General features: G+C 36.7%; 3 protein-coding genes across 3 annotated transcripts; 2 read left to right on the top strand and 1 right to left on the bottom strand.

The window, feature by feature from the left end:
• Nucleotides 1-185: 185 nt before the first annotated feature.
• On the top strand, nucleotides 186-5804 carry LOC134244753 (uncharacterized). Its single transcript, XM_062727000.1, has one exon. The coding sequence runs from the start codon at nucleotides 186-188 to the stop codon at nucleotides 5802-5804; it is 5619 nt and encodes a 1872-aa protein (XP_062582984.1).
• A 1325-nt stretch (nucleotides 5805-7129) lies between these two features.
• On the top strand, nucleotides 7130-10573 carry LOC134244757 (uncharacterized). Its single transcript, XM_062727003.1, has one exon. It carries the CDS (start codon nucleotides 7130-7132, stop codon nucleotides 10571-10573), a length of 3444 nt encoding a protein of 1147 aa, XP_062582987.1.
• Nucleotides 10574-12803: 2230 nt separating this feature from the next.
• Nucleotides 12804-24460, bottom strand: LOC134244754 (endonuclease 8-like 3). The gene is made up of 10 exons (XM_062727001.1): nucleotides 24333-24460; nucleotides 22715-22836; nucleotides 22339-22482; nucleotides 21765-21942; nucleotides 20611-20646; nucleotides 20271-20345; nucleotides 19619-19785; nucleotides 17717-17925; nucleotides 13490-14010; nucleotides 12804-13001 (listed from the first exon to the last, which is right to left on the bottom strand). Exons 1-10 carry the CDS (start codon nucleotides 24429-24431, stop codon nucleotides 12843-12845), a joined length of 1710 nt encoding a protein of 569 aa, XP_062582985.1. The 5' UTR covers nucleotides 24432-24460; the 3' UTR covers nucleotides 12804-12842.
• Nucleotides 24461-24681: the final 221 nt, after the last annotated feature.

Genomic DNA, 24681 nt, shown 5'->3' with positions numbered 1-24681 from the left:
TCTAATGTATGTTTGTTTTTGTACTGTTTATATGTTTGCATATGTATATAAAATGGAAAAAGGAAAAACCTGTGTGATCATTCAAGAAACTGATAGACAGTCGCCACATTGATTGGTGCCGGAACCCGGGAAGCCGTTGTGGGAACCAAAAAGCTTTCGTATTGTGTTGACTCAACTAAAAGAAAATGTCTGTGACCTATCTCAAGGGACTCTGTACCAGGTACAGGAATCTTATAGATAAAGAGATGAAAAGGAGTGAAGAATTTGTGACGGCCGACATTTCAGAGGAGGATCCATCGGCTCTCCTAAAAAATGTTGAAACATCAATTAGACGTATAAAGGAATTCAGTGCCAAACTTGAAGAGACAATGGAGAAGTGGTCATTGGCAATAGAAGACAAAGAGCTTAAACAAGGCGAAGAAGAGAAATTTAGTGAAGACAGTGAAAAGGTGTTTCTTTTATTGACCAAAGCAAGTGAACACACAGATCAGCTGATTATTCTAGAGAAAGCACTACAAGAAAACCTATCAATTCTGAAAAAACCTGCTGAAATGACAGACCCAAGACTAGAACAGATGATTCATTTACAGGCGAGAATGCAGGAACAGATACTTCATTTTCAAGAGTTGTCGATTCAACAACACACTCCAAAGACGGGTCCGGTAGCTGTTAAACTACCCAAGTTAGAACTTCCTACTTACAGTGGAGACAAAATCAAGTTCAAGGAATTCTGGGATGCCTTTGAGGCCACTGTTCATAAGAATCCAAAGCTCTCCAACATAGAGAAATTTAATTACCTAAAGAGCAAATTGAAAGGAGCAGCTCAAGAAGCTATTTCTGGACTTTCACTTTCAAATGAAAACTATGACGTAGCTGTTGCCACTCTAAGAGAGAGGTTTGGAGACATCCAATCAGTTATCAACAAACATTATGTAGAACTCATTAATACACAGTCAGCTACAAATGACACGTCAAGCCTGCGGAAGTTAAATGATGACCTCGAGAGACATCTGAGGAGCCTAGAAGCGTTACATCAGGATGTGAACCAAGATGTGTTTGTCTCAATGATAACATCAAAGCTACCTAAAGAAACTCTGCTTCAGCTTGAAATACAGAAAGGGCCAAAGGAAAAATGGACAGTTCAGAAATTGAGAGAGTTGATGAAAAACTACATAAAAGTCAAGGAATCGTCAGAAATTCAAGCCTCTAGTGTCCCTGTACATGAGGAAAAGCATACTACAGCAGAAGCCCTTGTGATATCCACTAAGGACTCATCATTTAGACAAAGCAGACCGCCTGGAATTTCAGGGAAGCCTCCAGTGTGTACATTCTGTGAGGGCAGACATTGGACAGATGAGTGCAGAAAGTACAGAACTATAGAGGATAGAAAACAGAGACTCAGAGGGAAGTGTTTTATTTGCTTAAAGCCTGGACATAGAAGTAAGGAATGCAGAGTGGATAAGGCATGTTATCACTGTAGACAGACTCGTGACCACCACAGAAGTTTGTGTCCTAAGAAGTTTTCTGTACGTCAGAGAGAAAGTTCACATTTGACCGAGGAAGTGTGTAGCAAACAAGAGACTTCAAACTTTTCTCAGAGTTCTGAGAATAGTTTATTATCATCAGGGGATATTGTTTTGATGCAGACGGCTCAAACAGAGGTGACAAACCACAATGGAGAAAATTCAGAACCAGCAAGACTTCTCATGGACTCAGGATCCCAGAGAACCTACATAACAGAAAACTTGGCTGAGAAATTAAAGTTGAAGATTCTTACGACAGAGAAGATTTCCCTCATAACTTTTGGTGCAGAGAAGCCAAAGATTGTGAAGACACCCAAAGTTTCCCTGAAAATGAAACTCAAAGATAGACTTTATCTTAGTATTGAAGCAAATGTTGTACCCAGCATTACAGGAACAGTACAAAGGAAGCCTATCCCCAAGGACGTACAATTGAAATGCCAAAGTCTGTGGAAAAATCTTCAGTTAGCAGACACTCTACCAGTGAATTTTGAAAACTCAACAATTGACATTCTGATAGGTAATGATTATTACCTGGATTTGATTTTGCCAGAAAGAATTGAAATTCAAAAGGGATTTTATTTACTAGCTTCCAGACTTGGGTGGATTCTCACTGGAAGGACCCAAGAAGCTTACAGTAAAGAGGAGGAGCAAGTGATGATGATAACCAATGGAACTTTATCTTTGACAGAGTGTTGCCTTCATTCTGCCGTGGATGAGTACTTGCCATTTAAACCTTCTATTGATGAATTCTGGAAGCTGGAGACTATTGGGATTCAAGATTCTCCCCACACTTCAGATGATGAGAAAGCGCTGAAAAATTTCAACAGCACACTGAAAATGGAAAACAAAAGATATCAAGTCACCTGGCCATGGAAAGAAGAATTTCCTGAGCTACCAGAAAATCGGGAACTAGCGTATGGAAGGCTAAAGTCCCTACTTCACAAGTTACAGTGTAACCCTGATTTACTGCACAAGTATGATGACATTATTCAGGACCAGTGTAAAAAGGGAATTATAGAGAAAATTCCATCCCAACAAAGAGAGACAGGTATTAAGCATTATATACCTCATCATGCAGTGATAGATTTGACCAAACCTACTACAAAGGTAAGGATTGTGTATGATGCATCGGCTAAGTCAGGACATAAGAAAACCAGCTTGAATGAGTGTTTGCACAGGGGACCTGTGATGCTGCATGATTTATGTGGACTTCTGATGCGCTTTAGACTTAAGAAGATAGGAATAACAGCAGACATTGAGAAAGCGTTCTTACAAATTGGCTTACAGGAGGAAGACCGTGATGCTACTAGATTCTTCTGGTTGAAGGATGCTAACAAGGCTACAGTAGACAGCAATGTACAAGTGTACAGATTTTGCAGAGTGCCTTTTGGTGTGATCTCAAGTCCATTCTTACTTGCGGCAACTATTGACCATCACCTTAGTACATATGAAAGCAAGACAGCTGAAAACATCCGAAACAATATTTATGTAGATAATGTTATTACAGGAGTTGATAACATTCAAGAAGCAGAAATTCTATACAGGGAGGCCAAGGAGATATTCAGTAGTATATCCATGAACTTGAGAGATTGGGCATCTAATGCCAAGGACTTTTATGAGACCATACCTGATGAAGATCAATCAGCTAGAGAAAAGTTAAAAATACTTGGATTGACTTGGAATCTTATGGAGGATGTACTTTCAGTGCCATGTGGAAATTGTATGAGTAAGACAGAACCAGTTACCAAACGAGAAGTACTCCAAGTAGTTGCATCAATATTCGACCCTCTTGGATTTTTCACACCTGTGACATTAAAGGCAAAACTTTTTCTTCAGACTCTGTGGAAGAAAAATTTTGAGTGGGATGAAGCACTCACAGAAGAATATATACAGCAGTGGAGAGAGATAAGAGCAGATTTAGGAGGGATTCCAAAGGGTCAGATTCCAAGATATATAGGACTGTCAGGAGAGGTGTCTTACAGACTTTTGTGTTTTTGTGACGCATCTGCAAAGGCATTTGCCACTGCCATTTACCTTCAGATGACAACTACCAATTCAAGCATCAGCAACTTGTTATTTTCCAAGACTCGTCTAGCACCGACAAAGACAATTACCATGCCTCGTCTTGAACTTCTAGCACTTCTCATTGGAGTAAGGAGCCTAAACTTCGTTCAGAGTCAACTAAAACTAACAGTGTGTGCGAAAATACTCTGGACAGACTCGCAGTGTGTTTTACATTGGATAAAGACTAAGAAGCCCTTGACAGTTTTTGTGGAGAACAGAGTGAAGGAAATTCAGAAGAGCAGTGACCTTGAATTTCAATATGTGGCTTCTACTGATAATCCAGCAGATATTGCTACCAGAGGTAGTACAGTGGAAATATTGAAAGAAAACAGACAGTGGTGGAATGGCCCAGCATGGCTGAAAGAAAGCAAAAGTCAGTGGCCGATATGGAATCCAACTCCGAGTGAAAATCACAGTGAAGCTATTGCTTCAGAGTACAAGAAATCTAGAGTGTATGAAACCAAACTGTTAGTGGGGGAGGGTCGTCACGGATGCTCGGACACTCCTGCTGAATGCAAGAACCCATTTAGCATAGACGACAAGCAATTTTCGTCCTTCGTTAAGTTAGTCAGAGTATCGGCATGGATACTAAGATTCATCAGCAAAATTAAGAAGGAAAAGTCATTTTCTGATACATTAACTGCAACAGAACTGAGTGGGGCAAAGTTACTCTGGATAAGGAGTATCCAAAATGAGAACTATAAAGAGGTAAAGAGTGCTTTAACAGAAGGAAAGAGGCTTAACTTAGTTAACCAATTAGGACTCATTTTGGATGAAGACAAAATTATAAGATGCGTTGGTCGACTTGGAGCTGCCCACTTGACTGAAGGAGCTAGAACACCAATTTTACTGCCAAAGAAAAATCATGTGACAGATCTACTCATAGACAGTTACCACAGGAAATCACTTCATGTTGGAATATCTCAAACACTATCCTTAATCCGACAGACATATTGGATTCCTCAAGGACGTTCTCAAGTGAGAAGAGTACTGCAGAATTGTAGTATATGCAAGCGACATGAAGGTGGACCATACAGAATGCCTGTAATGCCACCCTTACCAAAGAAGAGAGTGAATGAGGCTTCGCCATTTACTTACACTGGTGTCGACTACTTCGGCCCTATTTATGTGAAAACAGACACTGGGACCAAGAAAGTGTGGGTGTGCCTATTCACATGTTTAGTCACCAGAGGTATCCATCTCGAGCTTATGCAAGATATGTCGACCGAAGAGTTCCTTCTTGGCTTGAGACGATTCATTGCTCGATGGGGAAAACCGAAAGAACTTATCTCTGACAATGCTTCCCAGTTTAAGTTGGCAAGTAGTGCGCTAGAGAAAATTTGGACCTCAACAGTCAGGGATCCAGATGTGCAGAGCTATATCGCAAATGAAGATATCAAATGGCAGTTCATAGTCGAACTGGCCCCATGGATGGGAGGCTTCTACGAGCGTCTCATTGGAGTAGTGAAGAGATGCCTACGGAAAGCTATTGGGAAGCTGTGTCTTACAAGTGAACAACTAAGAACTCTATTAGCAGAGACAGAGGCAGTTGTTAATTCAAGGCCATTAGTTTATGTGGGAGATGACATAAATTCTAACATAATTCTCACACCAGCTCACTTCCTGACACTGAATCCTAAAATTGGTATTCCTGATAGTGAAGAAGAAGATACCGAGGACACAGAGTATATACCTAACATCAGCAGTGCTGAGAAGTTATTACAGACATGGAAGAAGGGACAAAAACATCTTGATGCCTTTTGGAAATCTTGGCGAGATGACTATCTCCTGAGTTTGCGAGAAAGAACAGCATACAGACTGAAGGAAGGAAGAATTCAGCACAGTATGGAGCCAAGGATGGGAGATGTGGTGTTGGTTAAAGATGAACTTCCGCGTGGAACCTGGAAAGTAGGACGTTTGTGTGAACTGACTGTTAGTCGAGATGGACAGATCCGTTCCGGAAAGGTTTTACTTCCAAATAAGAAGACCCTTAATAGGCCACTAAATCTTTTATATCCGATCGAGTGTTCAAAGGAAACAGAGTCCAATGACAGGAAGGATCAAAGTACCGAAAGTGATAAAAGTGTCTCATCCGAAAATCCCATGGTGACCAATTCAAAAACAGAAGCGGATGTTAGAGACTCACCACAAGAGAGACCTAAGAGACAAGCCGCCTGTAGAGCAGTAGACAAGATCAAGAACTGGTTAAACCCTTGATTCAATTTTGGTCGTGGGAGTGTTGTGAATGTGTCACCATTAACAATGTTTAATTTATTTTCTATATTATTTTGATTTATTGATATAAAGTGTAAGATTGTTGTTATTGTATTTTATATCCTAAATGTAATTGTTTATGTGTCCGTTTTTATCAGGTTAAAGTATATAGTGTATTTTTTAGTCCTTTTCCGTTTTTGTCCGTTTGTTTATCTTTTGTCTAGTTTTAGAAACAGGAAATAAGTAGAGCAGAAGTGTAGCAGACGTTCGTCAGAAGTCAGAGATAGTCAGATCGTTTAATTAAAGTTTTTTGATATAGATTTCAGTCACTTGTAGAATTAAGGTAAAAGGTAGACTTAATAGAAGAGCTTGTGCAGTAGTAGACACATATTTCTAGGATTTTGAGATAATATGCATGTTGTAACTATTTCCAATGTGGCATGTTTCTTACTTTCAGTCTAATGTATATTTGTTTTGTACTGTTTATATGTTTGCATATGCATATAAAATGGAAAAAGGAAAAACCTGTGTGATCATTCAAGAAACTGATAGACAGTCGCCACATTGATTGAATCTTACACTTTATATAAATAAATTAAAATAATATAGAAAATAAATTAAACATTGTTAATGTTAACACATTCACAACAATCTTGGAAATCCAAAGCACTGCAGTCAGAAAATGTCCATAATGCTTCCAGTAAAAATTCATTTGCAAATTTTGAAATAAGAGATAAGGCGGACTGCAACTGATTGGTGCCGGAACCCGGGAAGCCGTTGTGGGAACCAAAAAGCTTTCGTATTGTGTTGACTCAACTAAAAGAAAATGTCTGTGACCTATCTCAAGGGACTCTGTACCAGGTACAGGAATCTTATAGATAAAGAGATGAAAAGGAGTGAAGAATTTGTGACGGCCGACATTTCAGAGGAGGATCCATCGGCTCTCCTAAAAAATGTTGAAACATCAATTAGACGTATAAAGGAATTCAGTGCCAAACTTGAAGAGACAATGGAGAAGTGGTCATTGGCAATAGAAGACAAAGAGCTTAAACAAGGCGAAGAAGAGAAATTTAGTGAAGACAGTGAAAAGGTGTTTCTTTTATTGACCAAAGCAAGTGAACACACAGATCAGCTGATTATTCTAGAGAAAGCACTACAAGAAAACCTATCAATTCTGAAAAAACCTGTGTGATCATTCAAGAAACTGATAGACAGTCGCCACATTGATCACACAGGTTTGGAGAGCTTTGGATTCTATTGGGATTCAAGATTCTCCCCACACTTCAGATGATGAGAAAGCGCTGAAAAATTTCAACAGCACACTAAAAATGGAAAACAAAAGATACCAAGTCACCTGGCCGTGGAAAGAAGAATATCCTGAGTTACCAGAAAATCGGGAACTAGCATATGGAAGGCTAAAGTCACTACTTCACAAGTTACAGTGTAACCCTGATTTACTGCACAAGTATGATGACATTATTCAGGACCAGTGTAAAAAGGGAATTATAGAGAAAATTCCATCCCAACAAAGAGAGACAGGTATTAAGCATTATATACCTCATCACGCAGTGATAGATTTGACCAAACCTACTACAAAGGTAAGGATTGTGTATGATGCATCGGCTAAGTCAGGACATAAGAAAACCAGCTTGAATGAGTGTTTGCACAGGGGACCTGTGATGCTGCATGATTTATGTGGACTTCTGATGCGCTTTAGACTTAAGAAGATAGGAATAACCGCAGACATTGAGAAAGCGTTCTTGCAAATTGGCTTACAGGAGGAAGACCGTGATGCTACTAGATTCTTCTGGTTGAAGGATGCTAACAAGGCTACAGTAGACAGCAATGTACAAGTGTACAGATTTTGCAGAGTGCCTTTTGGTGTGATCTCAAGTCCATTCTTACTTGCGGCAACTGTTGACCATCACCTTAGTACATATGAAAGCAAGACAGCTGAAAACATCCGAAACAATATTTATGTAGATAATGTTATTACAGGAGTTGATAACATTCAAGAAGCAGAAATTCTATACAAGGAAGCCAAGGAGATATTCAGTAGTATGTCCATGAACTTGAGAGATTGGGCATCTAATGCCAAGGACTTTTATGAGACCATACCAGATGAAGATCAATCAGCTAGAGAAAAGTTAAAAATACTTGGATTGACTTGGAATCTCATCGAGGATGTACTTTCAGTGCCATGTGGAAATTGTATGAGTAAGACAGTACCAGTTACCAAACGAGAAGTACTCCAAGTAGTTGCGTCAATATTCGACCCTCTTGGATTTTTCACACCTGTGACTTTAAAGGCAAAATTTTTTCTTCAGACTCTATGGAAGAAAAATCTTGAGTGGGATGAAGCACTCACAGAAGAAGATATACAACAATGGCGAGAAATAAGAGCAGATTTAGGAGGGATTCCAAAGTGTCAGATTCCAAGATATATAGGACTATCAGGAGAGGTGTCTTACAGACTTTTGTGTTTTTGTGATGCATCTGCAAAAGCATTTGCGACTGCCATTTACCTTCAGATGACAACTACCAATTCAAGCATCAGCAACTTAGTATTTTCCAAGACTCGTCTAGCACCGACAAAGACAATTACTATGCCTCGTCTCGAACTTCTAGCAGTTCTCATTGGAGTAAGGAGTCTAAACTTTGTTCACAGTCAACTAAAACTAACAGTGTGTGAGAAAATACTCTGGACAGACTCACAGTGTGTCTTACATTGGATAAAGACTAAGAAGCCCTTGACAGTTTTTGTGGAAAACAGAGTGAAGGAAATTCAGAAGAGCAGTGACCTTGAATTTCAATATGTGGCTTCTACTGATAATCCAGCAGATATTGCTACCAGAGGTGGTACAGTGGAAATATTGCAAGAAAACAGACAGTGGTGGAATGGCCCAGCATGGCTGAAAGAGAGCAAAAGTCAGTGGCCGATATGGAATCCAACTCCGAGTGAAAATCACAGTGAAGCTATTGCTTCAGAGTACAAGAAATCTAGAGTGTATGAAACCAAACTGTTAGTGGGGGAGGATCCTCATGGATGCTCGGACACTCCTGCTGAATGCAAGAAACCGTTTAGCCTAGACGACAAGCAATTTTCGTCCTTTGCTAAATTAGTCAGAGTATCGGCATGGATACTTAGATTCATCAGTAAAATTAAGAAGGAAAAATCCTTTTCTGGTACATTAACTGCAACAGAACTGAGTGAGGCAAAGTTACTTTGGATAAGGAGTATCCAAAATGAGAACTATAAAGAAGTAAAGAGTGCTTTAACAGAAGGAAAGAGGCTTAACTTAGTTAACCAATTAGGACTCATTTTGGATGAAGACAAAATTATAAGATGCGTTGGTCGACTTGGAGCTGCACACCTGACCGAAGGAGCTAGAACACCAATTTTACTGCCAAAGAAAAATCATGTGACAGATCTACTCATAGACAGTTACCACAGGAAATCACTTCATGTTGGAATATCTCAGACACTATCCTTAATCCGACAGACATATTGGATTCCTCAAGGACGTTCTCAAGTGAGAAGAGTACTGCAGAATTGTAGTATATGCAAGCGACATGAAGGTGGACCATACAGAATGCCTGTAATGCCACCCTTACCAAAGAAGAGAGTGAATGAGGCTTCGCCATTTACTTACACTGGTGTCGACTACTTCGGCCCTATTTATGTGAAAACAGACACTGGGACCAAGAAAGTGTGGGTGTGCCTATTCACATGTTTAGTCACCAGAGGTATCCATCTCGAGCTTATGCAAGATATGTCGACTGAAGAGTTCCTTCTTGGCTTGAGACGATTCATTGCTCGATGGGGAAAACCGAAAGAACTTATCTCTGACAATGCTTCCCAGTTTAAGTTGGCAAGTAGTGCGCTTGAGAAAATTTGGACCTCAACAGTCAGGGATCCAGATGTGCAGAGCTATATCGCAAATGAAGATATCAAATGGCAGTTCATAGTCGAACTGGCCCCATGGATGGGAGGCTTCTACGAGCGTCTCATTGGAGTAGTGAAGAGATGCCTACGAAAAACTATTGGGAAACTGTGTCTTACAAGTGAACAACTAAGAACTCTATTAGCAGAGACTGAGGCAGTTGTTAATTCAAGGCCATTAGTTTATGTGGGAGATGACATAAATTCTAACATAATTCTCACACCAGCTCACTTCCTGACACTGAATCCTAAAATTGGTATTCCTGATAGTGAAGAAGAAGATACAGAGGACACAGAGTATCTACCTAACATCAGCAGTGCTGAGAAGTTATTACAGACATGGAAGAAGGGACAAAAACATCTTGATGCCTTTTGGAAATCCTGGCGAGATGACTATCTCCTGAGTTTGCGAGAAAGAACAGCATACAGACTGAAGGAAGGAAGAATTCAGCACAGTATGGAGCCAAGGATTGGAGATGTGGTGTTGGTTAAAGATGAACTTCCGCGTGGAACCTGGAAAGTAGGACGTGTGTGTGAACTGACCGTTAGCAGAGATGGACAGATCCGTTCCGGAAAGGTTTTACTTCCAAATAAGAAGACCCTTAATAGGCCACTAAATCTTTTATATCCGATCGAGTGTTCAAAGGAAACAGAGTCCAATGACAGGAAGGATCAAAGTACCGAAAGTGATAAAAGTGTCTCATCCGAAAATCCCACGGTGACCAATTCAAAAACAGAAGCGGATGCTAGAGACTCACCACAAGAGAGACCTAAGAGACGAGCCGCCTGTAGAGCAGTAGAGAAGATCAAAGATTGGTTAAAACCATGATTCATTTTTGGTCGCGGGAGTGTTGTGAATGTGTTAACATTAACAATGTTTAATTTCCTATTCATTTCTATTTTATTATGATTTTCTGACATTGTTATTGTATGTCATAAGTGTAATTATTTATGTGTCCGTTTTTGTCAGGTCAGAGTTTATGGTGTATTTTTTAGTCCGTTTCCGTTTTTGTCCGTTTGTTTATCTTTTGTCTAGTTTTAGAAACAGGAAATAAGTAGAGCAGAAGTGTAGCAGACGTTCGTCAGAAGTCAGAGATAGTCAGATCGTTTAATTAAAGTTTTTGATATAGATTTCAGTCACTTGTAGAATTAAGGTAAAAGGTAGACTTAATAGAAGAGCTTGTGCAGTAGTAGACACATATTTCTAGGATTTTGAGATAATATGTATGTTGTAACTATTTCCAATGTGGCATGTTTCTTACTTTCAGTCTAATGTATGTTTGTTTTTGTACTGTTTATATGTTTGCATATGTATATAAAATGGAAAAAGGAAAAACCTGTGTGATCATTCAAGAAACTGATAGACAGTCGCCACAACTGTTTATTAATCAGGTCCAGTACAATCAGTACATTTAGCTACGTAGGTAGAATTACCTACGTAGCTTTATTTACCTACCCCAGGTAGCTTGATTTAGCTACCAAATGAATTTATTCTACAAAAAATCAATTTTTCTCATGGTGTGCAAAAACTATCATATTGATGCAGTGATCATTTTCAACTTTGAACTCATCTGAAAACAATTCATGAAAAATTCCCTCTTGAAGAAATGTCTTTTTCTGCGCAATTGCAATCAAAGTTCTGAAAGGTTTGGGGCTATGTATGACAGTTAGAGCAGTTACTACATGAATGAAATGACAAAGAAGTCCAGTTCTGGTTAACATGATAATAGGTCGGCAATTATTCAGCACAATGTAAAGTAATCATACTCAGTCATGCCTCACCGCACAGACAGATAACCAAACAATGGAATTACATGTTTTGCTCTAAATAGACCAAACGCAGCAATGTTTAAACTATCTCTGCTTTGGATTGTTTTTTAAAGTCTCCCTAGTATAAACATCAATAGTCATTTAACTGCGATTTTTTGTCTCTTTTCCATAAAAAGAAAAGTTACATTGAAATAGCTAAAAAAAGCTACCTGAGGTAGGTAAATAAAGCTACGTAGGTAATTCTACCTACGTAGCTAAATGTACTGATTGTACTGGACCTGTTAATAACAATCTGTTGTCGTCCTTGCAGCAAAATGAGTATTGGTCTTAAGTTTTGGAATACATGTACATATAGGTCATAGAGAGGTCAGAAAATAGGTCAATTTTCGAAATTTCTCATTTTTATGCAAATTTTCATCGATTTTACAGCACATTTTGTTTCGGAAAACATAGAGCACAAGCTTGCCTATCTACCAAATTTATATATCTTATACACTTGTATCAGAGGCAGTTTAAATGTAAACATCTGATAGGAAGCTTGCGCTCTATGCTATGAGAAAAGTGTCTCAAATATGCTGAAATTCCACCAGAATTGAGGAAATTTGGTCTTGTGGCCTCCATGTATAGTGTATATTGTTGAATGTCCCTCTCGAGAATATTTTTAACTCATATGGAGACGCCACCATTTGCCTGTTGAGAGCTGCAAGTTTTGTCTTATACTTGGCACTCAGGGCCATTGAGCAGGGAGGGATCTTTTTCATGCAGCACCTACTGTGACACTGGACCATGGTTTATACAGTCTCGTCCGCAGGACCGGTCTCCACGTCCCACAGTGGGATTCGAACCATCAATGTAAGGATGAACTCCTTACTTCGCAACTCAGGAGCAGACGCTCCAACCACTGCACCAGAAGGGCGACACTAGTGTTCTGATTTTTACATCAAATAAGGGGCCCGATTCGGCCACTACCCTACCTTGTCCTTTGACTAAGGAATGTTCCGTTGTCTTGACCATGCAAACTCCTCATAGGCACCTGATCCCACCTTAAATATATCTTTAACTTATCATTAAAAAAACACTCCCTATACCAACCTCAAGATCCAAAATCTGCAGTAAAATCTATAGAACTTCTTGTTTACTATACACATATTACTTGGTACAAGATTTTATCATGATTTTAAAAGATCTTACAAATTTGGACAACAACAAAAATCAAAATATACATGTAAAAATTTTATTGCACATCCAAACATTTAATGGAAAGCAACACAATGTATCGATGTACATTGTATATAACAATAATACAAAGTCTTCTTTTTCTTCGAAAATTAGAAACCCTCCGCCCACTCAAAGAATCCGCACTGCTTCTGTTTTGGTAGTGGACAAGCAAAGAATTTTTTCCCATTGTTTGGTCCCTCTTTTAGGACTGTTCTGAATGCGGCTGGTTTTCCATGGGTTGGACAGATAGGAAAACTCTCATCAGCCCACTAAAAGACAAACAACTTCATAAAGAACTTGAAATATTGTAATGAATAAACAAAAAACACAGTAATTAAGGAGGCTGGGGGGTCAACAAATTAACCACAAATTAACCACCAGATTTAACTTATTTTTTTAGATACTGTATCTTAAGCTGTCAACTATCATTTGGCAAAGAAAAAATTCATACATTTTAGGTTTAAAATTTGATCATTTTTGTATATCTTTATATGTAGCTCTTCTTTTAAAGGAGATCAAAATACTCTGAAAATGGCTGCCACGCCCCAGCCTCGTTAACAAAGGATAAAACTGCTCCTGTCAGACAACTGATCGAATAGTTACTGAAAAATCTGGAAAGATGATTGAACAGCAGAACACTGCCATTGAGTCACCTTTCAGGCATAGAATGCTTATCAAAATCAACAAACAAACCTTGTAAACAAAAAATAACATTTAAAACTTACTGAACAGTGTGAATTTACATTTTTGATTTTACCTTAAAGAACTTGCACTGCTTAGCCCTTGGATAGACCCCACATGTAAAGAACCATCGGAGGAAGTTATCTCCCTTCTTCCTAGTTTGTGTCATAGAGCAGGGCTTACTGTGACCTGGACAGAGCGGGATTTTACTGGTACTCTGACCAGCTGGAATTTTACTGGTACCCGATCCCATAGCCTCTGATGATCGTCTTTGTTGCACTAATGCTTTACTGTCTCTTTTATTATCTTTTATGTGTTTGTTACGATGTAATGAATTGATCACATTTTGTGGGTGCACCAGTTTATTTCCATTAGCAGCCGTTAATTTTTGAGATGCTGCAGAATCGAAATGAGGAGAGGAGAGAGTGGTTTTTCTATTTGCTTGAGAGTGATTGCTCTCTTGAATTTGTGTAGAATTTGAAGCCTTATTGTTGATCAAAGTCTTTGTTCCACTTGTATCTTCATTTCTTTTTCTTTTTATTGTCTGTTCATCAGAATCTGTTGATAACTTTCTCTTCAAATCTGATACTGCAGTACCTATTTCAATATAAAGATACTCTACATGATTCAACAGAAAAGAGGACAGAGTCAAAATTTGCTATTTTGGTAAATTTTAAAACACTGTCAATTTGTATGGTATCAAAAATGAAAATATTCAACTATAAATTATGGAAATAATGCAGACATGTAGATAGATTATGATTGATTTAATGAAATAAACATAGGTTACTGGTAATCAGAAAATTACAGAGCTCATCTCAATGAATGTTGTCTTTAAGTAAGGCAAAGTCACACAATTACTCAACAAAGAGTGTACATCCAAAAATGCAAAATGTATGCAATTTTGATCTGATACTTTGGAATAGACGTATATAAAAACTTCAACCTAGTTCTTCAATCTTCATCATGAAAATGTGATTAAAATTCAGCATCTGACGCAAGTTTGAGAGTTTTCATCCCTTGATGCATCATTTGTGCAAGATTGGTTTATATAAGCTTTAGAGTTTCTTGGTAATAGACCTGCACCAATAACTTTTACGAGGTCCATTTCTGGAAAATATATGTCGAATTCAGCATCCGGAGCAAGTCCATTAGTGTGCATCCTAAGATGTATCATCCATGCAAGTTTGCTCAACTGTAGGGTTCATAGTTACTTGGAAATAAAACCTGCATAAAAATTTAACCTCTTCACTCATCCAGAAAATGTAGTTCTGATTCAGCAACCAAAGCCAGCCTGGTAGAATGCATCCTTAGATGTATCATCCATGCAAGTTTGGTCATTAAAGAGCTCATAGTTACTTGGAAATGAAACCTGCACCAAAATATTTAACCTGTTCACTCACTCCAGAAAATGTAGGTCAGATTCAACATCCGAAGCAAGCCTGGTAGTGTGCATCCTTAGATGTATCATCAATGCCAGTTTGGTCAACATAGGGCTTATAGGTGTCATAACAGTATTACACTTTGGTTCACGTCAAATCATGGCTGACGAAAAATAATCCCAGAATCTTCCCTTCCGATTCGGGCATTTTGATATGAGACTGGAGCTGAATTTTTTTATGAGATGAAAAACAACATGTAAACTTCCTGTATTGACCAGATTTATTAAAATTTAGGGCGTGCTGATTTTTCTGTATACTGTCAAGAGTGGGGTGTGATTAGGCCCTGGACTAGATTTTCAAGCACCTGCTCGACTTCGACCGAAACAAACTTGCGTGCCTTGCTGGATGGCTATGTATTTTTTGGTACTAAAATCTTTATAAAGAATGGTTTTACAAGATCTGAAAAGGAAACTTCTCAGAAGTTTGTTTTGAATTAGTTACATCTGCTCAAACTTGCGCATTTTTGGTAAGAATATATAGCAGAAATTAATACTGTTGTGACACCTGCAGTAAAACCGAATTTTGTACTTAGAAATACTGTAGTCTTAGAATTAAGGTTTTATTTTGTGAGTTTAGACGAAAAATGAGAAATAATGGCATTTTTCGGCCGTCATCGCTGTTCGTTCATTTTTAATGGAGCATAGAAAATTAGTCCAGATTTCCTCTAAAACAAATTATGTTGGCCACACCACGGCCTGATTTGGATGTATCGGGTTGAGAGAAATGCATGAAATTTAGAGGACAGCTTAAAAGATACCTTGCCATCACACTCGTTAACATTATTTACTCATAAATAATTTTAAAATCTATGAATTTAAAAAATTTAGACCACACTCGGAGCAAAATAAAAATTCTGAATATGTGTAAAAATCGGTTTATTTGGAACACATTGGTAACAGATAAAGAAATCCGGTCGGGAAAAATAATTATTGAGGCAAATCAATTGTAATTAAGCAGAAAACACCTTAATATTTCAATTATATTTATTTTTTCAATGCCCTTTTTAACCCCACCCCCCAACCTTATGACAAAAACTATTTCTATCGCCCTGTTATAAAAACCAAACTTATTTTGAACAGTTTTTCATCCTCATGTGAATCAGTATGCATCCATTGAAAAATTAAAACGAAAAAACCGCACAAGTTTAACGCGCAAGATCATTACATACAGTTCAACTTTTGCCATATTTTTAGAAATCCGTGTCCACCGCGAAGCCCCCTGTCACAGAGTTTTGCCCGTAATTTTCCTATCTTGGGACGGATTTTTATGAAACTTGGTAAATACATTAAATAATCATCATAGATCGGGAAAATAGCAAAATAGCGGCAAGGCAAAAATTAAAGTTTAATTGCAGGTGTCATAACAGTATTACACTTTGGTTCACGTCAAATCATGGCTGACGAAAAATAATCCCAGAATCTTCCCTTCCGATTCGGGCATTTTGATACGAGACTGGAGCTGAATTTTTTTATGAGATGAAAAACAACATGTAAACTTCCTGTATTGACCAGATTTATTAAAATTTAGGGCTTGCTGATTTTTCTGTATACTGTCAAGAGTGGGGAGTGATTAGGCCCTGGACTAGATTTTCAAGCACCTGCTCGACTTCGACCGAAACAAACTTGCGTGCCTTGCTGGATGGCTATGTATTTTTTGGTACTAAAATCTTTATAAAGAATGGTTTTACAAGATCTGAAAAGGAAACTTCTCAGAAGTTTGTTTTGAATTAGTTACATCTGCTCAAACTTGCGCATTTTTGGTAAGAATATATAGCAGAAATTAATACTGTTGTGACACCTGTATAGTTCCTTTGAATGAGACCTACACCAAAAACTGCACCAAAAATGTTAACCTGCTCCAAAAACATAAACCTGGTCATTCCTTCCCTGAAAATGCAGCATCTGAAACTTTGACTGGTCACGTCGCGCATAGTATTGGGGCTTGAAATTGCGTAAATTGTAACACTGTTAAAGACGGGCTTTTGTACTTTTGGTCATTATATCGTTTTGGCTACATGGATTTCTCTGCCAATTTGTACGATGCTTCTATAATGTCCTGTGATGATGTCACACAACACTCATTCATAATTTTCCAATTTATTGGCCGATTTCGACTGTCAAAAATTGAAAACATTCCGTAATACGCTGTGATCTTGACAAGTAACAATAACAGATGGAATGTTTGGTAAAGATTTTTCACTTAAAAATAGATTCTTTTCGTGAACCTATGTTGATAAATGAAATGTGCATATTAAGAAGTTGTCAAATGTTTCTTTAAAAAATTATAAGCAAGTAGTAAGAGAGTTTAATAGAGCAATTTCAATGTCTAGTCGGTTTTGTTACTACGGCGTAAATATGCGTATGATAGTCTTTAATCGGGCGTATAGCACCAATATAAGATGTATTTTCTATTTACTGGGAAAACTTTTAACAGATAAAATATTTTTTTTCAAATGTGCAAATAAATAAAATTTTGTATTGAAAGAAACACTAAAAAGTAAGACATTTTTAGGAAAACGGGAGGAAAAATTGAATGTCTAGTCGAATTTGTTACCCCTTATATTTTAGATGTTTTTACATAGGCAACAATGTCAGAAAAGTATATTTTGACATTACAAAATCAGCCCCAATTTTGTGTGCGACGTCTGGTACAATGAAACACACTAGAAACATCTTCCATGATTGTCTAATCAATATAGGACATAGAAGTACTTAAAAAGAAAACTGCTCCAAAAAACTTAACCTTAACCTGGGACGCCAACACCGACGCCGAGGGTATTACATAAGCTCCCCCAACTTTGTTGAGGTGAGCTAAAAAATAAAAAGAGTACTAATTGAATTTCTTTAAGATCAAAACCTTACCAGAAATTTCCCATTTTCTTTCTGTTTGACAGGCCTCACAACTGAGATGTGCCCCTTTGTTTATCAGTGTGCAAACTTCACAAGTCCAGTCATCCTCTGGTTTCTGATTGGCTGTGTTTCCTTCTGCTCTCTGATTGGCTGAATCTTCCTCTGCTTTCTGATTGGCTGTCTGAACCCATCCCAGCAGACTGTTTTTAGATGGATGAATTCTGTCAAATGTATATGACAATGTGCATATTTGAGTTTTCATATAGAAAAGGTATACATGAGGCAAAGAAGGAGAGAGGGGGAAAAGCTCACATGAGCTAAAAAATAAGCTGAGTCAGAAATATCTTTCAGGCCAAAATAAAAAATACCTTTGTTTCGCGACCGACCCAATTAAATTGCACCGACTGAAAAGATTTTTTGAATAAGATGATGCAAATATTATTTTTATTGTTAACCAAGTTTTATAAAATACAATTTCATCAAAATCAGCTTTTATCAGAACGGCCGACATTGTTCTACTGTGATTTTCAAGCATTTGTTGAAAACAAAATGACGTCCAGATGTGATTACAGGCCATTAACTCTTCATAAAACAATGGCGACGTCTCAATCGTATGCTTTTAGCTAATTTGAATTCTTCACTCTTGAAACATTTCGATAATATTTATCATGATTAATTAAGGGTGTTTCGGAGGTGGCTTGGCGTCTCCATGTGAGCGAATAATTTTTTGAAAGGGACGTTAAACAACAAACAAACAAACAAATCTGTCTTTGAATTTAAGGTGCATAATACATGGTAAGGCCCGCCTCATGAGTAGATGAGGGGCCCACCTAGTGAACACATCATTCATTTTCACTGCATTTTATTTAATTTGAGTTTGATCTAATAACCAGTTCATCTATGTTCCTATGTTTACTATATGCCATTATGGAACTATAGGAGTTGTTGTAAATATGCCTGCATATTCAACCTGATAAATATAATTCAGATGTCCTTTCTTCCTGCCGTTATTCATTGGTTAAACTTCGTGACTATGACATTGTATATAGCATTTTTATCATTTGTAGATTCGGGTTGGTTCAATTAAATATTGTTAACATACTCTTTCCAGATAGTTTTGAAATTAGGATTCAGCTTCCTGAGACGTCCAGTGTATTTTTCTCTAATTATGCCCTTGAAGATTGGTTATTTCTTTGCTTTTAATCCCTTCGAGATTTGTTAGGACGACATTTAAACATTTCCCCACTGCTCCAAAGTTAGACGTACTCAGCACTTTTTTTGCCATTAAGAAGTAGGGGATCTTTTTTGAGTCAGCAGCTTCTGGGACACTGGACATAAATTTTAATAGTCCCCTTTGAAGGATCGTTTTCAACGTAACTCATTGGGACTTGAACCTGCGATTTAAAATTAGCCACTTATTTCTTTACTCCAAAGCAAAATGCTCCAGAACCACTGCAAATCTCATTGCCTCAAAAAGTACATTGATCATCTATAAGCTCTGAAGGCCGATGGAAGGTTTGAAAAAATATACTCGTATGTCTGGTCTTTGCATATTTGAGAATCTTGTCTATTTTATTCAATTTATTTAAATGTAATGCCGTGAGATATTTCACAAGTTCAACTTAATAACAGTTGTGAATTAATTAATCATGAATTTTGCTTTGAAACGGCATATGTATGATACTTAGCATTTTGATCACAAATAGCTTTCTTTTGTATTTTTCTTATTTATAAAGGTAATTTTCTATTAAATTTTAGTCTGTATTTTCAAAACTGCTGTCAGAAAATAAAATTGTTTACCTACCTACCGACCCAACTTGAGAATTTAGGGTCGGGTTAGGGGAAACAAAGATATTTTTAATGCCGGCCTCATTTTAATGTGCCCTACCACAATAAACAACATCCACTACTCACTTGACAGTTGATTTCAGTGTGTTGGTCTGACAAATAGGGCAATAGTGGGTCATCCGTTCACTGTCTTCTCCCGTACGAGTTATTGTCACTTTCCCTTCACACTGGCTACACTTCCGCTTGTTGTATATCTTCATATACTGGTTCAAATTGGTGCCTGTTTTTCTACACTAATTAAAGGAATTGATTTATTTTCAAAGAACAGGATGTAGTGTAAATTTCAGGAAATTTTGAGGATGATCTGATAGTAATCAATTGATTGGCAAATTTTTTTTCCCAAGACATCATTTAGACAGATCAAAATTTTTTTTTTTAACACAATGTTAGCAAAAACAATGTTTTATGGTAAATTTTTTAGGAACTTTTTACTTCTTTACAAGCAAATATTCAAGTTCTGTCACCTTGCTCATATTGAATTCAGCCTAGCTATAATTGTTATTTAGCTGTATATCATTATATAGACCATGCAAATATTTGAAATCTTAAATTTCATGATTTATTAAACTAGAAACTGTTTATTTCAATGCATTATTTCACTTTTTATATAACCAAAAAATTGATAATTAATATAAGCATTAGTTTGTAATGACATTGTACACATTCAGAAATAAAGATCACATCAGAATTTTGAGAATAACAGACACTTTAATCCCACCTTGTAGAAAATAAGTGAAAAATCTCTTGTCATTTTTACAAGGTGTGAAATCAGCTCCTTAGAAAGTTCCTGGACCTGAAAATAGAAATGCTCAACCTTAATCTCAGTTTTTAAAGTTAATTATAAAATGTATACTTGGTAATGAAATGAATGTTCTCTTAAACTAATTATGTAGATGTAAGCCTCTTACAAACATTTTCCTTTGCATCTTAATTTCAGTTCCTGAAAACTTATCTGACCCAAGAGAAGAAATTGAATACCTGGTACTAAAGAAATAAGAATATTGCTTTAAAAAATGAACAGAAAAGTGTTTCATCTAGTAATTTAAGTCATTCCTTACCTTTGAATTTGGTTTGATACCACTGTCAAATAATGCCTACATAGTAAAATGAAAAATAAATGTTTCAAGTCATTTATATAAATGTTTGCTTTTATATGGAATTGGAATGTCTCTATTATTTTAAAAAAGAGAAATAAAATGTTCCCTCCTTTGTAAAATATAAAAGTGTCTAAATACTGTACTGTAGAAAAATGAGAAAGTAAAGGCCATTGTAATGCAATTGAAGGGTACCACTGCTTAAAGCAAAATGAGCAGCATGTTTGACACCTGGGAAAAATGTTGCAAATTTGTAATTAACTATTTCAATGACAGAAAAATAGAACATTTATAAACCTCTGTTGTTCATATTTGCGATAAAAGAACTTTTAATATGCTTTGATTGAAGCCAAATTGAATTATTGTTGTCCTGTACAATAATGATTTCTTATATAATGCTGTATATTCGGTTGTGCAGGAATATTTCCTCTGAAACGTTTTTAAACTTTGTTTTGGTTTTATTGATCATAAGGGTTTAGATTACATACACATTAATCATAATAACACCTTTTACCAGCAAAATAAAATTCTCAAAAATACAGCTCATATTGCTTTAAATACTTTATAATATGTAGTATAAAACTGAGTAATAAAAAAAATGTATTAAGCTCTAATGTCCGTGTGAAAGTATAAGATTTAACAAACTTAATGAAGAGCAGTGTATCAATCAAGATAAGTGTTGAGCAAAGAGAGAAAAAATGCTTATCAACGAAGAAAATAAATTCAAATTTTCAATGAGTACAAAATTTGAAATCTCTATTCTTCTAGGTAAGCAAAATTTGTAAATCAAGTCTGTGAATATCACAATATGTGATGGAGTTTCTCTTTCCAAAGATCACACGTTTTCATATTTTTTATTATGCCCATTAAGGATAAGTCAGTTTACAACGTACATACAATTCCCTTTTAACAATATTAAGTCATGATATCTAGAAGGGTATAAATAATACTTATTTCATAGGTGCTGGCACGAAAAAACAAAATCACTGCTCTATGCTCCTGAGTGCCGAGCATAAGACAAAATTTGCATCTCTCCACTGGCATGTGGAGGTATCTCCACATGAGTGAAAAATTCTTTAGAGTGATGTTAAACAACATACATTCAATCAATCCAGTACCTCATTTTTTATGATATTTCCGACCCCTGGGAGGATGGTCTGATCCAGCAGTACATCACACACCTGGCGATCACACTGCTCCATCACCAAGGTTACGGCCCTCTGGTGGTTAAATACTGGGGAGCAAATGTCAAGGTCATGAAGGTTATCATACCTGGTGCAGCAAGAGTCTGATTCTCTGTCAACAGATTTTGAGAGATCAAAAAGTTGGAAAGTAAATGGATGTTTTAGTTGATTTTGTTTTCTTTCAATTAAATCTGACCACAGTATATTTATAAAAAATAATATTTTCAAGTTCATTGCAATTGCAGTACAACAAAGCTGTATTTTTGCAAATTTTCCAAGTTCACATTTCCAAATTGATAGATACCATTTTAATATGATTATACAGAAAGAATCCCAGAAACTCAATACATAATACCATTTGTCAAAATCACAAACTAGTAATGTTTTTTAGCAATTACTGTATCATATGTTTTAAATCTATGCACTGTACACTATTTTCTTTTAAAATTGTCAGTGACGTAGTGCAAATATAGAACTACTTTAAATTTAATCGGTTGTAGATTCCCACCTGATTTGTACTGCAGACTTGTAAAAAGTCAGTACATCTGTTGAAAAATCCACTTGTAAGGAAGGCGTCTCAGTCAGTTTCCCATAATCTTTGTCCAGGGCCTGTCCATTTACACGAAATGACCCTGCCATCAGAAAATGAACCCTGTTGAAGAAAATGGGACATGTCTCCTCCTCAGAATAGGACAAATTTTAACTTGATCATTAAATGCCAGTCAAAAATAAATGAAATTAAAAAAATAAGACTAAAAACATTTTTTTTGCTTCCAAATTTAAATTGTGATTGATTAATTTTTAATTAACAATACTTCTGGGCATACTTCTCATTTATTTTCTAAGGATGAGGAAGACTGCTTTCATGTCTTTGAGTTTTTTACCTTAAACATATGTCTCCAAAGTACATAAAAAGCTCCTTCCCAAGAGTCTGAACTTTAGTCAGTGTTTTTCCTATGAGCACATCAAACTGCGAGTCTGTTTTACCTTTCTTGGGCTTTTTCTCCTGGTAAAAGATACATTTAAGAAAGAAACCTTGATTTTCTGATGATAGATGTATAAATCTTGAAATTCACTGAATGAGGCATCAGTTTATTTCTTAAAGGGCTCTGTTAAAAATGTCAGAGCATTTTAATAAAATTCATTTGTCTTTCTTGATTTTCTAAATCTTATAATTATGTTCAAATACTCCAAAATAGTTTTATCATGCTTCTTGCTTGATATACCCATGTTGAATTTCAGCATGCCAAATGCTTACTTTTACATCATAGATGTCTGATAGGAGCAGAAATATACCAGGGAATGTGTCGGTAAGTCAAAAACTTCTAAGGAAAAATTATTTTTGTTACCAATTAACATTATCACTTTTTCCCAGCATAATTCAGGTATAGAATGATGATAATGCATTTATAAAATTATACCAGGCATGCATATATGGAAGGGATACGAGGGAAATAGCAAATTTATGGTTCCCCGAGGGAGGAAACTATTTCCCGAGGCATCAAAGCCGCCAAGGGAAATAGTTTCCTGCAGAGGGAAATCATAAATTTACTATTTCCTGATCTGGTTAAAAAAGAATAAAGATTTCACCTCTGATTGTTTAGGTATAACACAAGAGGCCCAAGGGCCTTCAGTCGCTCTTCTGATAAATTGTACAATCTAGCACTTCTATTTGAAGCCTTGAACTACTCTAAGTATCCCACGACCCTTGATGCATCAACTGACAAAGTTTGATGATTCTAAGCTAGTTACTAGTTAGGACTGAAGATATTTAAATATAGCTAGAAAAATACCATAAGTAGGTCACGGTGACCTACTTTTTGATTGAAATTTTCTGAGGACATTAATTAACAAAGCTTGATGATTCTAAGCCAATAAGTACCTGAAATATTCAAAAGTAAGTCACCGTGACCTACTGTTGGGTTGACATTCTCCGAAAACCCAAGGTGCATCAACTGACAAAGTTTGACGATTCTAAGCCAATAAGTACCCGAGATACACCCCTGGTCAAAATATTTTTTTTTCTTTTTTTTGTCATGAATTATGTTACTAGTACTTATATACAACGTATTCCATATAAAAAATCCAAAAAATAACATAGATTTGACGATTTACTAAAAAAGTCACCCTGGTATTATGAAATAGAGAAGGTAAGTCACTTCGGTTTGTTTACATTGGACCCCTCTTGAATATCGGGCCTAAAATATCATTTACCTACATGTCACCAAAATGTGTCATACCTTGTTTCGATATATATTTTTGTCTTTCACACTGTTTAATCGACAATCGTGCCATTTAATATCTATTGCCCAGACATTCCTCAATTATTCCACTATTTAGCCTCAAACGTGAAAATTTGGAAATGTCAAACCAGGAATTACGGAAGTGATCCAAAAACGTTCCAAAAAAAAAAATCCAGGGGTGTATAGGGGGGGGGGGGGGTCCTGTCCACAAGTATTTGTGTTATCGTTCAAGTATTCGGCAGCTGTTCAGAAGTCTTACCCTTTCCACAGCGTTTCCAGAGACCGATTTCACTGTCTGATTCATAAGCTTAGATTTTATTTTCTCTCCTTTAAGTTTACAACCTGGGCCCTCGACCATTCTGGTAGTATCCGGATCAGGCCAATAGAAGTTATCACACGTCTGTTTTTGTTTCGTAACTCAGATTTCCCGCGTATAATAATTTTATGACTGTCGAACCCGACTCGAGCTGAAAAGTTTATCTCGATCAAGCCAACTTTAAACTAAAAATGCTTGGATTGCCTTCTCCCGACCGACTGAATAAAAATGAGCCGACTCAAAACTTTTTTTTCTACATTCCTGGACACGTTTTTTTTTCTTTTTATTCCTC

The sequence above is a fragment of the Saccostrea cucullata genome, unplaced genomic scaffold, assembly GCF_032062105.1.
Source record: "Saccostrea cucullata isolate Sc308-1 unplaced genomic scaffold, CSIRO_AGI_Scuc_v1 ctg6312, whole genome shotgun sequence".
Lineage (NCBI taxonomy): Eukaryota > Metazoa > Mollusca > Bivalvia > Ostreida > Ostreidae > Saccostrea > Saccostrea cuccullata.
Note: the sequence above shows the minus strand (reverse complement) of the source record. Positions and strands in the feature narration are given on the sequence as shown.

Coding starts and splice junctions, on each gene's coding strand:
- LOC134244754 (XM_062727001.1), bottom strand. CDS start 24,431: ATGGTCGAGGGCCCAGGTTGTAAACTTAAAGGAGAGAAAATAAAATCT. Junction 22,483..22,714: donor TTTGGAGACATATGTTTAAG/GTAAAAAACTCA, acceptor TTTCTTCAACAG/GGTTCATTTTCTGATGGCAG. Junction 13,002..13,489: donor AGCAGTGCAAGTTCTTTAAG/GTAAAATCAAAA, acceptor TTTGTCTTTTAG/TGGGCTGATGAGAGTTTTCC.
- LOC134244753 (XM_062727000.1), top strand. CDS start 186: ATGTCTGTGACCTATCTCAAGGGACTCTGTACCAGGTACAGGAATCTT.
- LOC134244757 (XM_062727003.1), top strand. CDS start 7,130: ATGGAAAACAAAAGATACCAAGTCACCTGGCCGTGGAAAGAAGAATAT.